We start from the raw sequence: 17,367 nt of genomic DNA on the forward strand, positions 1-17,367 counted from the left end.
ACCACATGGGAGTCCACAAATTAAATCAAAGATGATATGTGCATAGGATGGAACATTATTAAGCCTTAGAATGAATGGAAATTCCAATATGTACAACATTGATGAGCCTTCTGGGTATTATGCTTAATGAAATAAACCAGTCATCCAAAGAAAAAATACTGTATATTCACTTATATGAGAGGCTGTAACACGAGGGCCTGCTTGTTGTCAGGATTTCTGTCCTGTCCAGTTCCCATAGTTGTTAGCCCCAAAGAAAATCACACAGAGGTCTCCATAAGTTGTAAACTGATTGCCCCATTAGCTCAGGCTTCTTATTAACTCTTATAACTTATATTAGCCCATTATTCTTATCTGTGCTAGCCACATGGCTTGGTACCTTTTTCGACAGGGCAGGCTATATCTTCCTTCTTCAGTGTTTGGACAGGACTGCAGAGGAATGGGCTTCCTTCTTCCCAGAATTCTCCTGTTCTCACTGACCCGCTTCTACTTCCTGTCTGGTTGTCCTGCCTATACTTCTTGCCTGGCTACTGACCAATCAGCATTTATTTAAATCATAATTGACAGAATACAGAATTGTCCCACACCAAGAGGCACAGAAAACAAAATAGTGATCACCAGGAGACTGAGCGAAAGAGTTAAAGTTTAATGGGTCCCGGTTTCAGTTGTGGAGATAGACAGTGGTTCATTATACATTATGAATGTGTCTACCTGCTGAACTATGCATTTCTAAGTGGTTGAAATACAAGTTTTTATGTGGATTTGCCACAGTCAGAAAAGCTGAAGAAAAGGCTGGATCATTGGAAATGAGCTTCATCATCTTTTGTCTCTCCACCACAAACTCCTCAGAGCCTCGGCCAGTATCTCAGAGTCTTAGGGATGGTGTTACATTTAGCTTCCCCACAACACAAAAGACTGCTTCATGTTAGGAAGTCTTGGTGTGGGTTTAAACTTAAATTATCATTTAATACAGATAAAGAATACTTAGGCTAATCTTTCTGAAATATGTTTTTTGTCTTTATATACATTTTGAGATTAAACAGTAATTAAACATAGTACTATTTGCAAATGTTAATTGTTTTGCTACAGATATGCCTAACCTTACTTGGAAATTGCTGTGACACAAAGATCATAGCTATGCCTAAATGAAAAATTGAAAGCAAACCTATTTAGCTTTTTAGATTTTCTTTTTTTAAAAAAAAAAGGCAAGTGTTTGTGATAAGACATTGGAATGAAGTAATTTTTTAAAAAGGAACAGATTTTTTTAGAATTGGAGAAATGGGTGTGTTGTGCTCTCCTTTCTTTTATTCTAAATGCTCTGAGGATGCAGGAATCACAGGTTAAATCATAGCCGCTCTCGGCACTGACAGTAAGGCTCACTTCCAGATTCCATGTCCACAGAAATTTTGCTTGCAAGCTTCCTTGTCCCTTTACTCAAGTGACTTCCTGGGCTTCAGAGTGAGTAAAGTATTACACCAGTGTTGAGGAAAATAAACCCAGATTTTCTTTTGTGGGCTATCTCTGACCAGTTTTGTAACCTCACGTGTACCTTTGAGCTTTCTGAACCCATTTTCATATTGATAAAATAAAAGATTTCCAACCAGAATAGAGATTATATCATACCAAGCAATTAGTAACCAACAGCTTACTAAACTTTTATTATTTTTAAACATATTATAAATTAGATAGGAACCAGTGGAAATCTTCTTGGAACATGATAGATCTTGAATAAAACACATAAAAATTAGAATCAAGTAAGAGAAAATTAAAGCAAGGACTTTTTCTATCCTTAATTAAAAATTATCAAATATTTGCATTTTAAGTACTAGGAGACTTTATTTGATAGCCAACCTAAAGCCACTTAAAAAGAATTAAGTTAAACTGTTGGGCAGGCCTTAAAGCCTGCTGTCAGGACAGATGCGGAGCTGTGCTGTTGACAAAGATTCTTTGAAAAATGTGTTCTAATTTGTAAAATTTACCAGACATTTTTAGGCCACAGATGTTATAGATGAACACACAGTTTAAACACACATGCGCGCGCGCACACACACATACACAGAGGAGACTTCTGCATGGAAAGATGAACACAGTGAAGGCACTATGGAGTGTGCCCCGAATTCCAGGATTTATAGTGGGGCTTTATATGGATGAGTTATAAACACTGTGTTCAGAAAGCAACAGTCAGTGTTAAGAGTTTACACAATACAAATACCAGTTTTATGTTGTATCAAAAACAAATACAACTTGTCCTAACAGCAAATACAACCAAAATTAAGATGATGATAGGCAGACTTCTGTGCCCTCAAACACAGTGTTGGCTACAGAGTGGGCCATTTATTAATTGGTTATACATTCTTTTCAATTTAGGAACATTCTTTTATTTAGAATATTGAAAATGGCCAGGAATTATAACTGTGCGCAAGCTTTTCTCTGTTTGTCTTTCTGGCTCTGGAATGGAGACCTCAACCTGGCTCCTTCTGGAGAACCTTGGTCTCCCTCCCCATATCTCCCTCTGTGTAATCGTCCTCAGTGCCAATATTTGGAGAATGCTATTTTATAGTCTCATATTGGTGACAATCCTAAGGATTACAAATTTCCCATTCTGCAGTTTCACAGAAACCAGGAACCAGCATGAGAGTGCAGCCACAGAAAGTAGAGTTGGAGGTGTAAGTCCCCCACCCCAACTAGTTATTCCATTTGTGAAAAACTTGATTCCTATATTCATACGCTGCTGAGTCCACTCCACCTAACCCTTGCCCACTTAGTGAATGAAGAGGTCGTGCTGGAAGTGCTGCCTTCGTTATCAGCCCACAGCCAGCTCCGGTGAGGGTAACCATACTGTCCTGGCAGGAAGTAGTTTCTGGCCTGTGTTTTTTCATGTTTGCTCAGTGCACCTGAATGAGAGTTGTCTCCCTGACTCACCACCTCTCTATTCTCCGCAGGACTACTGGCTTTCTCTCCTTTACAAGCGTCTGATTGGCCCCAAAGTCCTGGCAGTACATGTAGCTGGGCTCCAGCGGAAGCCGCGACCAGGAAGAGTCATCCGAGACAAACTACGGATCTATGCTCACTGCACAAACCACCACAAGTAAGTCTTCCCACCAACAGGGAAAGAGGAAGGCCATCCAATGGGCTGCGTCTCCTCTTCGACTGAATGCCGTGCCATTGGAGCATTCAAAGTTCACCTTGGTTCACGGATCGTAGCTGGAAACTGCCCCTGTGGTCACCATTCTCTCCGCAGCCTTTGTGTCAAGTACGCCCTTCTCCTGGCACAGGGTTTACTCAGCAAGGCTTACACGATGCATCTATTTGTTCACTCTCTTACTCATGCAACAAATTTTTATTGGGCACTTTATCTGTGCCAGTTGATACCATGCCCACAGAGATTTGTGTGTGTCTAAGCCTGAGCCAAGACAAGGGGCCAAATCTGATCCTCTGACCCACCACAGAGCATAAGAAAATGTGGCCTGTGTCTGCATTGCAAACGCACCTGGCTTAGACTAGTATCCCACGAGGTCTCTGCAACTAAATGAGTGCCATTTCCCATATTTCAGAGATCTCAGCTACTTCAGGTGGTAGAGGACTGAAATGCAGACTTCCTTTTGAAGGACAGGAGCTTTGGACACATAATAACCCAGCGGTGCTTTGAGCTGATCCTTCTCTCTTTGATAGAAAGCACTGTGTATCATCCCAGTTCTCTTTAAACCAGCAAAGTTTGGCAGGTTTTTTTGTTTGTTTTATTTTATTTTGTTGTTGTTGTTGTTGTTTTTAAGTTTAAAACATGAAGACCATAAGAGAATATTTTTTAACTGGATCTAAAACCAAAGCCCATCTGGTCAACAATGTCTTACACTACTTCCTGTTTAGGGCAGAGGAGGATACCCTGGAAAGGAGAATTCTTTCTCTCACTGCAGAGCAAACCTGGGGGAAGGGACTGCCTCCTGTATCCAGTCAGACCTCCACCCAGGGCCTATCAGGGCTGATCAAGGGAGGGAAGCACAAAGAGCTGCTGGGGTCGGATTACACCAGATGCTCCTTCTCTGTCCTTGATGAGACAGAAGCAAAGCCTGTTAGTTCCTTGTGATAAAATGCTTTCAAAGATTCACTCAGAGCAGAGGTGGGCGCCAGGGTCCGGTTGTCTTGCCTGTAGATACAAGTGCCTATTGTAGGAAGGGGAGGCTGTCCTGGGCACAGGCCAGAAGCTTTCAACAGCCCTTTGGCTCAGCAGGAAGTTCTGTCCCATACCTGACAGTGACTGACTGCTTTATGGCCTTGCCTGGAATTATCTGATCCTCACACAAGGCAACATTGTATTCGTTGTCTATGACAGGCCCTGAGGCAACCACCCAAAAGGTGGACCCCCAGCCCCAAGAGAGAAAAATTGCTCTTGGCACCTTCTGTCCCTACTGGAAAACACACCAGTCTTTTGTAATGGTAGTCTGGAATATCTATGTGGGCTGAAGGCTCCCATGGAGGCCCATCCCAGGGCTCACTCTAGTGTTCTTGGATATTCTCATGAGAAGGTCCCACTTATATCCTGAGGGTATCATGGGCTTGAGGCCAATGATCCTAATTATGGTCTTCGTGTCTGATACAGTGACAGGCATGAAGGTCTTGTAAGTGTTTGATGTACAGATGAATGGATGGGAGAAGACAAACCGGGAACCGTGTGTTCCTGGTGGTTTATTATAGTTCTTGCCCTGTGTATCACATCAGCCAGAGAGGGAGCATAATAAAGTGGCTCAGAATTCTACCATTCACTATCAGGAGGCCTCCAACAAGGCAGTAAAACTAATCTTGATTTGAATCCCTCACCACCTCAGCTGCCCCCAGCTTTCTATGGGAAGTCAATCAGAACCTCTTGAAAGGAAGGGGTTCCACCAGGCTACTATTAAAATAAGCTCTCCTTCTCTTCCTTAAAAGAAAGAAGACTTTCATAAACCAGTTAAAGGTCTTTTTCATTCCACCAAACCCAAAGAATGGATGCTTTGGGCCAGCTGAGTTTGCAGGTCTCCTCCTTGCAAAAAAAGCTGTCAGGCATTCAGATAGCAAGGCACAGAGAGAGGAGAGGCATCCGCTCCCCTCTCTGAGAAGAGAAGCCCTGTGTCCTGCCTGGGCCTCGCATCTTCATCGGTTGGGAGCAGCACCACTGACTAACTCACTCAGTGTAGCTGTGGCCACAGACAAAATCACAGAATCATCTCATAATGGACATATTAGCTTCATACTAATCAGCCTTGATTATCTGAAATAAATATCTTGGATCAAAACAGGAGCTAGGTGAGAAATATAAGCTTACTAATGCTTACACTCACATAATCTTAAATTCTTAAGGCTCTGTGGTATCACCTATATGAAAATAACAGCATTTGTGTTGAGGAGCTTTTCATTTGTAAGGGGCTCTTAGAGAGCATTTAGCTTGTGTCCCATTGACTGTAGACGTCTCTTTTATATCTCCTGATAACCATCTTTCACCTACTCAGACCCCTCCATGACTCTCGTGCATTGTGGATTATTTCTGACCTAGCAGAGCCTGATCTTCTAAAACTGATTTAGAAGAGGTTAGGTATTCACACCAGCCCTGGCCAGTGCCTCTGTCCTCTTCTGAAGTTAACCAGTTACAGAGTGCTGGCAGAACTTCCCACCATCAAGTATTGACCGTCAAAACGTTTTATGGCCATTCTTTATGGCTAAGACAATGTAAGGATGTGGTGGATGAGGTCCTCAACCACACTCAGAACCAACTGGAACCTAGTGAATGCTGAAGCAAAATTGAGCCTTTTGGGGTTCAAATTCATTTATTATTGGCAAAACAAGACTTCCTGTTTTTCAGAAGAAGTTTTTTTAAAGGCTCATAAAAAAGGTTCCTGAGGCTTCTTGGACATCAAATGACTCTTACAAAACAATATTTTGATGAGTTAAGTGTAAATGAATCAGAAACATGTGGATTAAATTTCCCTTAAAATACACAGGGGCTTTGAAATTAAGGGGAAAAATGTTTGGCAAAACAGGGCCTGACTTTTACCAAACCCAAAACCTTTGAATTATTTGGAGACAATGGAGCAACTGAATTTTCAAGCACATTAACTTTCGCTGGGAATGATCAATGACTCAAGTGCATCATCCTCCCTTCCTTTTCCCAGATGCCCTGCTTCACTGGAGATGTTTCTAGAACATGACTGTTTTCTATCTGGAACTCAAGACACACCTCCCATCTGACATCTCCCACCTCTTATATCCAGGATCTTCCCGTTCTAACATCCCTCCTCTGACTCACTTCCTCCTCCTCCCGTGGCAACAGAGAGAAGATGTCAGGCAGGAAAAGAGCAGCCAGGAAAGATGAACTCCAGATACATGGCTTGGCTGCTGGTGAAAATGTCTCACCACAAGGAGGCACAGAGCAGGATAGACATTCCACCGAAACAGCTTCTTTCCAGAAAGAGGCATTCACCAAGATAACCAAAAGCCACCAGAACTAGACATCAGGCATTCAAAAGGGCAAGCTGACCAAGCCCCCAAATGCCATTTTTCTAACAGAATTTATACTCCTTCAGGATGGGTTTCATGTAGACAGAATATGCATTCCTCAAAATCTGAATTCTCACCATGGTACTCCAGGTTGATGTGGGAGTCCTGACCCAAGAACATGTCTGTGAAGTCAAAAGGCCTCTGCTTCATGCCCTTGCCCATTGACCAAGTAGGGTGATGTGTGGTTAGAGCAGTCTTCATTAGCAGTTCCTACCTAAGGAAGTGCATGAGTTCTCTGAGAACCTGTTCAATCAGTTTCCTGGGCTGGGTTGGTTTATCTTTCCCAGGAGAACTATGTACATAGAAATCAAACCATTGCCAAGCAGCTTGGAAAGATAGCTTTCCCTACAGCAATGCTGTGATTTCAGGTCTCCCTCCAAGCCACCAGTTCCTCACGTCCCACTCTTCTTCCCGTAGTCTCCAAGGGCACATCTGCCCCAGCCTGCCAAGGAGAAACTCATAAATGCAAGCCTGTGCTTTTTCCCTCCTCCACGGCTGGCCTTTAAAACTTTTGTTTATAGTAGCTTGCAAAAGGGTTTACTGTGGTTCTGGCTAAATCAATACCCACTCATGCCTCTTTTGCTCACATTCTGAAGCCCAAAGTACCTGTAGTTAATGCTGTCTTCATCCATTTTGTTGATAGCTAAACTAAGCTGAAATCCCACCTCTAGAAACGAGCTGATGTTCTTCGGTGGTGGTCACTACCCACACAGGCTGCCAACGTCCTTCTTCAGAGCTCTGGTCACACAAGTCTGCTCAAATCAATTGACGGTCTCTCCTGAGTCATATGACTTCAGAAGTTCATTTGCATGCTGCGGGGGTGGGGGAGTAGAATGGAATGGAGCAAGAAGGACTGCATAGGGGAGCCATTTAATGATTTATAAGAACATAGTTGCAGACCTTCTTGAAAACAATAGTGTACCTTCCTACAGATGTAAGGGGAAGAGCATCTGATACACAGCCAGGAGAATATTCTGGGAGTCCTTCTCATAACCTTCATGTTCTGTTCTAAGTTAGTAGTTCCCGAACTCAATTCATCAGCCAAATAACTTGGCAAGTTTTTCATACAGATTCCCGGGTCTGGAGCCTAAAGGAACAGCACCCTGAAATCTGTACTTTAAAGCTCCCAGGTTGTCCTGCTGACCTTGCCCTTGACTGCTCAACTCTCAGTTGGCCTCTCTAGGAGCAAAGACTAGTGACCCAGGCAGGGATCAAGGGGTTCCATGTCTGCAAGCAATGTTTTCCTCTGGGCAAAGTTGTCTTAGAATTTCTCTGAGCTGCTCTTTTGAAGGCTGAGCTGGGTCATTTTTCTCTGTTTCCTCTCATTAACCCATCCAGATGGGGCCCCAAGAGACCCCTTAGAAATAAGGGCTTTTTTCCTACTGAGAGGAAAATCATTATAGCTTTGCTGATACACACGGAAAGGCCCCTTGCATGTCAGCATATGGTCTCCCGCGGTTCTGCACACCCGGCTTTGGGCTAAAAGGATTCTAAAATGGTGACTCGTTTAGAAAACTGGAAGTGGCCACTGGGCAAATGAAAGTCTATTGTGCTTCAGTATGAACAAGATTATAAAATACAACATCACAATCCCATTTTCTTCTCTCAGGTTGGCAAAGATATTTTAAAAGATTCATATCTAGTATTCCTAGGGTATGAAGAAGTGGATACTCTTAATTAATATAGAGCTGACAGAAGCAAATCTTTACAAACTGTCTAAATAACATCAAGATTATCTAAATATGTGCATTTATCAGAATAAGTGCTGTTGTGCCATGTTTTAAAAAGAATAGTGTACCACCTGAGACCACTGAGACACCTCAGTGTAAAGGCATTTGCTATCAATGCTTAGTATCTGAGTTTGAGCCCCATAACCAAAAACAATCTTTTTAAAAACACCCAAAGCTGGGCAGTGGTGGTGCATGCCTTTAATTACAGCACTTGGGCGGCAGAGGCAGGGGGATCTCTGTGAGTTCAAGGCCAACCTAGTCTGCAAGAGCTAGTTCCAGGACAGGCTCCAAGGCTACAGAGAAACCCTGTCTCAAAGAAAAAAGAGAAAAAAAAAAAAAGAACTCCCAAGTGTTGTAGGGAGAAGCGGGGCCCCTGTTCCAGCCGCCCCGCTAGATTACACCCAGAATAACCACACAGAAACTGTATTCATTTAAATATTTCCTGGCCCATTAGCTCTAACTTCTTATTGGCTAACTCTTACATATTAGTTTAACCCCTCCCCATTAATGTGTATCGCCACGTGACTGTGGCTTACCAGCAAAAGTCTAACCAGCTTCCATCTAGGGCAGGAGAACCATGGTGTCTGCAACACTGCCCTTCTTCCCAGCAACCAGTTCTGTCTACTCCACCTACCTAAGTTCAGCCCTATCAAAAGGCCAGTTTCTTTATTCAACCAATGAAAGCAACACATAGACAGAAGGACCTCCTACACCACCCAAGTTTAAATGGCTTCCAGTAGGAATATGTATTTCTTGTTCACACTTCTTTATTTCAGCACCTCAATAAGCTTTGTGACAAGCATTGTCAAGCCAGGAATGGTGGTGTGTGTGCAATCTCAGCACTTAGGAGGCTGAGGCAAGATGATCACAATTCAGCGGCAGCCTGGGCTACATAGGAGGTGTCCAAAAAACTAAAAATCTAAACAGCAAGATATTGTCATTCTTCTCCTAGCCTAAGGAATGAAACATGCCATCACATAAACAGTTCCTACAGCGTCTACCCAAAGGTCTTAACACGTCCACTCATGTCACACTGGACAAAACTAATATGCAATCACTCTGGAGAACAAGAGCACAAGGATATCAGCTCTTCTCATAGGGGGAGACCCCACAGAAAATGGGAATCTGTGGAGGGGTCATATAGTGTGCACATGCCTTGACATAGTGATTCCAGCTCCTAGGACTTCTACCACCAGAAATAATCATTATACATAAAAAGGGTTTGTAAGATAAAGGTTTTCGTTACATTATTTATAATGGCAAAAAAAATAATAAAATGGGAATCCACAAAAGTGGTGGACTGGCTGAGTAAAAAAATAATAAAATGGGAATCCACAAAAGTGGTGGACTGACTGAGTAAAAAAATTACGTTGCGTTTCTGCAGCTGGAAAGTCAATGTTCCCGTATAAGTAAAAGAAACTATAACACAAGACCATGTATGATATATACATTAGGCCATGTAGATGGATTGATCCTAATTATATAAAACTGAGTGGTATAGTCACATGTGTCAAAGCACTTAATAGATACTTCTCAAGCTAAGAAGTAAAATACTGAATGTTGGTCAAAATATTGAACTATTTCAAGATTATACAACTATGGGCATTTTCTTTTACTTCTTTGTCTCTTTATGTTTTCAGAAGTCATCACAGTTTACTTTCATACTGTATATATACATGTATGTTTCTAAAATAATTCCAGTAAACTTAAACAAATACAGTGGGGTGAAGGGTGGGCACCTTCTTTTCAGGAGACTGCAGTCGCCAGGCATTGCCATCTTGAAGGTCTGTTGGGACTATCCATAAAGTGAGGCACTTTTCTGGGGTGATCCTGTTTTGTGCAACCTGTAAGTTATTTAGGAGCATTGACTGACCGCTTTGTCTCACCCCCACCCCCACCCCACTCCCCCCCTTCTTTCTCTCTTGAACTCAGCCACAACTATGTCCGTGGCTCCATTACACTTTTCATCATCAACCTGCATCGATCAAGAAAGAAAATCAAACTGGCTGGGACTCTCAGAGACAAGCTGGTGCACCAGTATCTGCTGCAGCCCTATGGGCAGGAAGGCCTAAAGTCCAAGTAAGTGCCAAGCAGGAAATAGCTTAGGCCCCTGTAGGCAGGAGCTGGGTGAAGAGGGAGCTGGAGTCACCCTTTTTACTGAAGGCAACATTGTTGCTGCTCATTCCCTGGGACTGAAGGAGGTGGTGGAGTAGGTTATAGTCTGGAGTAGGGGGATTTCAGATCCTTTGGGAGAAATCTCTACTCTGGTCCCTGACTGTCTCCATGTTTACTTTATATTCAACTGCAAAGTAAAACAGTATACAAAGTATTTCTCAACCAGGGTGCTTGGTATTTAAGCAACTCAGTTCTTCATTATGCCGCATTATCACATGACAAACTATTTAGCATCCTTGGCCCCTACCTGCCCACTAAATGCCAAAAGTAACCTTTGTCATGTGACCATCAAAAACCTTGTAGTTGGGCCGGTGGTGGTGATGCACGCCTTTAATCCCAGCACTCAGCAATCAGAGGCAGGTGGATCTCTGTGAGTTCAAGGTTAGCCTGATCTACAAGAGCTGACAGCTAGCACTGTTACACAGAGAAACCCTGTCTCAAAAATACAAAACTAAACAAAAAAAAAAGCCTTGTGGTTGAAGTCTCTTGTGGCTGACTAGTCTCTTTCAGCTATAACGTTCTAGAATGTTACGGCTCCTCTTTTATCATTATCTACAAACCCGAAGAACTTAAGAAGAAGAAGCAGGGGAAAGGCACAAGGTCAGAGAGCAAGTCGTCTTGGCTTGTCACATAGCTGTGACACGTCATTGCTGAATCTGTTTTATCTGTCTGGAAAATTAAAGAGCAATTGTATTCCAGATCCCTGTGCCCCTTCAAACCACTTCCCTCAGTTTCCCCTGGAGACTGTTTGGCAACACTGATGTACCAACTGAAAAAAAAAATGCTGAACCACATAGAGAAGGGCCTGGTCAAGAGCAAAATCACCCCGGCTCCCCAAGCAAGGCCCCTTAGAGCGGGCATGGGATGCTGCGCAGATCAGGGGCGTTCCCATTGCATTTTTAATGTTTACCAAGTTTAACAAAGCTGTAAACTTGGAGCAGGTGGCTTGCACTCCCACGACTGCCCACAAATATTTGTGCTATAATTGTTCAGTGCTTCACTGCAACCTTGGTGGCTTGCATTTGGATTCCAACTGTATGTGCAATGGGAACAAAACAGTCTGGGAAGTCATTTACTGAGTCTTTTTTGCCCACCCCGGATCTGGATTCTCACACACTGCTTCTTTTTGTCCACTGTGTATATATAGCTTTTACTTTTCTTTCTTTGAATCCTGCCTGTATCAGCAGGACTCTTGAGTGAGAGTTATTTTATTCTGTTTATAACCAAGTGTTTCATAACTAGCAGGCTAAATTCTCGTCCTTCATCCTAAACTGGACACTCAGTGCTGGTTTGAGATTTGTCACAGAATGGTTGTATGACCTAAGTAAATCTTGAATCTGATAGTCTCAGTCTCAAGTCCTGAACATAGAACTCAAGTGTTGCTCTATTTTTGATAAATTCCCATCCTAGGTCTCATTTCTCAGGACCATGAGTGCAGGTAAGCCTACTGCTAGTATTCAATAATGACCTGCAAAGCTATTTCTGCCAAAAAGGCTAAGTCCTCAGCAAGGATTGATTGTGACAGATTAGAGTCCCTGAAACCAAAGAGCTTGGGGGCTGAGCCTGGCCACTCTCAAGAAGACGATGCACATTTAATGTAAGGCTTTCTATCCAGTAGGCCAAGATGTCAATCCTCACTCTGTAAGAGACAAGCTATATTACGTAATCTCTGTGAGCCTCAGTTTCCTCACAAGGGGAATATAGTAAATGAGGTGATCCATGTCAGGTTCCCGACACATCACAAATGCCCAATAAGTATCTATTGCCTTGCATCTCCTCAGCTGTTGCAGAACAAGGGGAATCATCCTTGGTCCTAAGAATGATCTTTTTCACACCTTGTGTGTTTTATAAAGAGGCATACTGAGAATAGCATAAAAGTCAAACCACGTGGGGATGATGGGCAGAGGACAGCATCTTTGAATGAGCCTGTTTCCCTAGCAACCAAGGGCATAGTTCTCCACCCTATTTATCCCAGCACTGTGCCCCTGCCTCCACAGCCTTGCTCCACATACACCTGTTCTTAGGATACCTGAAGTAACTGGCTCACTGGTTATGATACACTTTGCCACCCTATGCTTAACCCTGTCAGCAGACTCCTAACGTGCTGTGTTACAGGGCTTGCTAAGACTAGCTGAGAGGGAAAGAACAACGTGAATTCTATCCCACAGGGATCCTGAGGAAGGACTTGGCAAATTACTGAGATCAAGCAGGGCCAAAAGACTTGCATCTGATGGAGAGGCTGGCATATCTGTGTGATTAAACCTCAGGTTCTTTACCTCTCAAAAAAGAGGAGAGTGAGAACCAAATTCGAGGATACTAGTGAAATAAAGCCTTCTCCAAGTGTAAGGCTCAAACACATACATCTGTAGCTATAAATGCAGATACACAACTATAAGAGTTACGTATTATTTTATATGTGTGGTTTAGACAGTTTAGAATCAGAAGTAAAGAAAACCAGATTCCAAATCTGATCTTGTCACTTGCTCACAGCTACATTTTGGACCTTAAAAATAACAGTTTAGTGCATTCCTCTCCTGCAATGTGTTAATAAGCTATCTCCTCTTCTATCTTAGACCCCAGTGGCTCTGACCCTGTACTGTGCCATCTTGGCCTGTAAGTTGCTGGTAGGGACTGTCAGACAACTGTTGAGTAGGCTGTTGGGTTCCATATCCAGTGCTCAGTTACTGCTTAGAACAAGAGCCCTCAGTGAGGCCTCACCTCAGGCCTCCAAGGAAGCATGCAGTAGTGTCAGCAGAGCAAGCTGCCTCGCAGGGATGAAAGGAGACGCTAGGAAGTGACTTCAGGCTTAGTGTATCTTTTCTTTCTTTTAGAAGTCTCCGGGGCCAGGCTCTGTTCTGTATCTGCTAATTCCTTCCTACAGCCTAAAGCTGTGTTAACTCAGAAGAGAATGGAAAGTTCTTGGGGTAAGGGAGATCTAACTACTCCTATCTAGAGCAGCCAGAAGAGGCCGCAGCACAAACAAGTCCTGGTCGCAAGTCTCGGTCAAACCAGCAGTGAGGTCTACTCTGGAGGATGCCAGAAAAATGTGTCTGTTGAGAACATGGACATAATGCTCTTTCTGTCAGAACTGTCGTCAAGGTGGGAGGATGGGAAATCTCTGGTAGGGTGTCACTACCCGAATGGAAAGTTGAGTGGGTCTGCATGGCGTAGGAAGCGCTCCAGAGCGGCTGGTCAGACAGGGCTCTCCCATCTCAGTGCTGAACAAGTTCCGAGACCCACACACATTTGATTCTTTATATAAAGGTTATAGTCATCATTGTAGAATGATTATATCATCCTAGGAACCAGACCAAAGGATACTCTCTTCCCTACAGCATAGGCATTTTAGAAACTAGTATATTCAAGGCAAGAATATCCTGCATCTGGAGGACAACATTGTCACCATCGAATGGTTGACAGAAACAGCAAGAATCGGTTCAGAGAAGAAAGGAAGTTTTGGACTTCATTAGGTATTCATACAGCTGCCTAGCAAAATTCAGAAATGTGTCCCATAATACTTCAAAATGGCAGAGATAAAAGGGGTTCAGTTTAAAAGAGATAAATTTCAAAAACCTTCACTTCAGAGTCAGCTGGTCTGCTGCTCTGCCCCGGTAGAGCAAGATGGGCGTCCTCAGGAGGGTGGCGGCATCCCAGACACACTCTTTTTTTGTTTGTTTGTTTTGTTTGTTTTTGTTTTGTTTTGTTTTGTTTTTCAAGACAGGGTTTCTCTGTGTAACAGCCCTGGCTGTCCTAGAATTTGCTCTGTAGACCAGGCTGGCCTCGAGCTCAGAGAGATCCACCTGCCTCTGCCTCCTGAGTGCTGGGATAAAAGGCGTGTGCAAAGGCGTGCGTCACCACCGCCCGGCCGCACTATGCAGTTCAACCACTCCCGTTAGTCCTCTGTCCTCTACACTCCCAGACTGTGATGTCAGTGGTCACCAGCCCAGCAGCTGCTCCAACCCACTGAAGGGAAGGACCACACACAGAGCGTGGGCTCCAAGAGTGAATGGTAAAAGCTGGCTTCTTTCAGAAAATCACCAGCTGTGGGTCTTCTGTGGACCTTGTCTCCGCTTCATGAGAAATGGTCCCACTCACAACCCAGGATGGTGGTCCCATTCTGTACATGTCGGAGGGGAGGAGTACTTGTAAGTGCCATCTGCCATCTACAGAAAGCATCTTCCCATGGCCTCATGTGACCCCAGATGAAGAAGCTCTCACCTCTAGGGAGTCAGTTCTGCCTGGGTGTAAAGATCTCCAAGATCTTCCCACAAACAGAAGCCGCATCTGGACCCTGGAGAGCAGCTGTAATCTGAAAGGGAGCAGCTCACTTCTGCCTGGGAATCAGGCAGGAGCCATCAGGTTCCAGGGGCTCCCTGTGTCTAGTTCAGTGCCGTCTAGAGGGGTGGAATACAAAAATCAGAAGCGAGGGAGACACTCTCATCGGAGTAAACATTCTCATACATGGACCCGAGGGAGGGAACCAGCATCTGCTAAGAGTTCTGGATCTGGGTGACACTTTGAGGTAATCTGGTTTTGTCCTCTGTCCTCATTCAGAGTCTGGGCTAAGCCACATAGACCAGAGGCTGTTTTGCGTTTACTAACCACGATTTCAGTCTGTCTGAACACTTAATTCTATGCTGAAACTGAGGCTTGCTCTAATAGCTGTGGTAGCTATTGCCTCATCTGCCCTCTGGAACAGCACCATGCAGGGTGTAGACCAATGCTTGCTTCCCTCCCGCTTTAGAGGTAGAGAGACTGCATCTTAGAGTATGGCCTCAGTTATGTAGTTGCACAGCTAGTAAATGACAAAGCAAGAAGGCACCTAGCAGACAGTGATCCCTCCCCTACAGCCTCTCTTCAGCACTGTGCTACCCCAAAAGTCCAGCAGTGAGCTATCATAATGACTACAGACAAACACACCATCAAGTAACTTAAATGCCGTGAGACTGTCTGGGTTCGTCCATCTTGAAATCTGCCCAAATTGATAGAGTTGGAGAGGTTTCTCCATAGGGCTGATTCATTCTAGTCCCATCCAATAATGGTAGTAATCACTCATTGCCTGACTTGAGGTCAGTGTGTGTGCCTCAGGCCAGAATGCCCTTTACTTTCTTGTGCAGTATAAACACCTGACCTTCAGGAGCTCTGGAAGGTGGGATTTTTAGTGGTGAGGCTGGGAGGAGAGGACTCTAAGGTCCTTGTCTTCAAAAATCTCATCTCTGTTATTAGAAATAAGTCCCTTAAAGGAAGCCGCCTGGGGCCAGTGTCACTGCAGGGTACGGAGTGTTTCTGCCTTGAGGGTCATAGGCTTAAAATTCAGATTTGAATTCTGATGCTTAAAATTCAGATTTGAATCGACAGAGCTAGAGAATTGCCAGGCCCTTGTGAACCACACATCTTTTGGCCAATCCTCTGAAGAAATGAACATTTTTCTTCCTTCTTTATCCTCATACTGCTTGGGTTTTTTTTCCAACTTTCCGAGGATAGCTTTTGCTTTGCTTCCGCCACGACTGAATTCTATTCAGAGAATAGCACTGGCATCTCGCTGCGTGCGATGGAAAGGTGTCATTCGATGCGCGCCTAACAAAACGTTTCTGAAGACTCAAGTTAGCTCCTGCTGCTAAGACCTTTAAAATAGCTCCATGTCCCTGTTGGAACAGACTCTATGATGCTGTTCCACGGCTGGATTCTGAGCTTGCCTGTTGTAGAAGCCCTGAACTTAACTGGACACTACCAACTCCTTATTACCACTAAGTAAGGAAGCACCAAGGTTTGGGCTTGGATGCCAACAGACCTGGTAAAAAGGAGTGTGGCCTCTAGGCCAGCACACTGCTGATATCTAAGTGCTGGTGACAGTAGTTGGAACCAGATATACTTCCTATAGGTTTCTGTGACCCTCACTGTCTAAGATCATTCAGATTAATTTCTCTTTAAAAAGTACACCTCTTTATAAAAGTTGTGCAGTTATTGAAAGATGGCTCTCTAGAAAAAAATTGTCAAAAGATACAATAAGAAGTTTCTCCTATGATGTGCCTGCCTAAAAGTATTTCAATTTCTATTGGATGACACAGCCCAGCTCCTGAGCTGTCTGCTCCATGACTCGATGGCTCCAATTACAGGAACGGCCCTCCTTAGATGAGGCTAAAAGTTTCTCTTGGATCATGTCTACCCTTACTTTAAGAAAGATGAGCAGAATAGACATATACCCAGGTTTCAACATATCTCCTGCCAGCTCTCATCTATGCCTTGGGGATCCTTAGGATTCTTCAGATGACCTAGTTCCAGCTTGCTTGCCCTGACCCAATCTCCCTGGCAGCCACCGAGTTGTAGGATCTTACCTCATGGAATCAGCTTTCTGATTTGTTACTCATCCAATCTTGGGTGAAGATCTGAGGAAGAAGAGGAAATGTGCTGTCAGCACAGCCCATTAGTGTCTTCATAGCTTTGCTAACTTCATATTGAAGATGCTATTCTTCAATAATGCGCTCTGCATATGTGCAAGATTGAAGATGCTTGGCATCTGCTACTAATGTATTGTTTTCATGAGTTCCTTGGGTCCCATGCCTATTTTTCCATTGGAGTATTAATTTTTCTTATTAAAAGCATATAATTTTCCTCTAATATAAGTCCATCTCCCCCTCCAACATTTATCATCTATATTGAACTATATTTTCTGGTATTGAACTAATTTTCCAAGTATTTCATTTTAGGGTATTATTTTGAGATGAAGTATTTGTTTTTTATCTTGTTCTTTAGGGTTTCCTCCATTCTACTGAAATTACTTAAAAGTGTGTGAATTTATATTCCTGCACTCAGATGAATATGCACTGCTATTTCCTTCTAATCTCTCTCTCTCTCTCTCTTTCTCTCACTCACTTTTGCTCTCCTTGCTCTCACTACCTGCACCGAGGGTTGAACTCATGGCTTTCTGCCTGGTAGG

General features: G+C 43.6%; 1 protein-coding gene across 1 annotated transcript in view; it reads left to right on the top strand.

Moving 5' to 3' along the window:
* Hpse2 (heparanase 2 (inactive)) overlaps positions 1-17,367 on the top strand; it is a 255,689-nt gene that overhangs the window by 225,730 nt on the left and 12,592 nt on the right. The window contains exons 8-9 of the mRNA XM_041661299.1: positions 2,940-3,085; positions 10,188-10,334. Coding sequence (XP_041517233.1) covers positions 2,940-3,085; positions 10,188-10,334 — 293 coding nt within the window. The remainder of the gene's footprint in view (positions 1-2,939; positions 3,086-10,187; positions 10,335-17,367) is intronic.

The sequence above is a fragment of the Microtus oregoni genome, unplaced genomic scaffold, assembly GCF_018167655.1.
Source record: "Microtus oregoni isolate MIOR12 unplaced genomic scaffold, Mior012 000012F_ref0000307, whole genome shotgun sequence".
NCBI lineage: Eukaryota > Metazoa > Chordata > Mammalia > Rodentia > Cricetidae > Microtus > Microtus oregoni.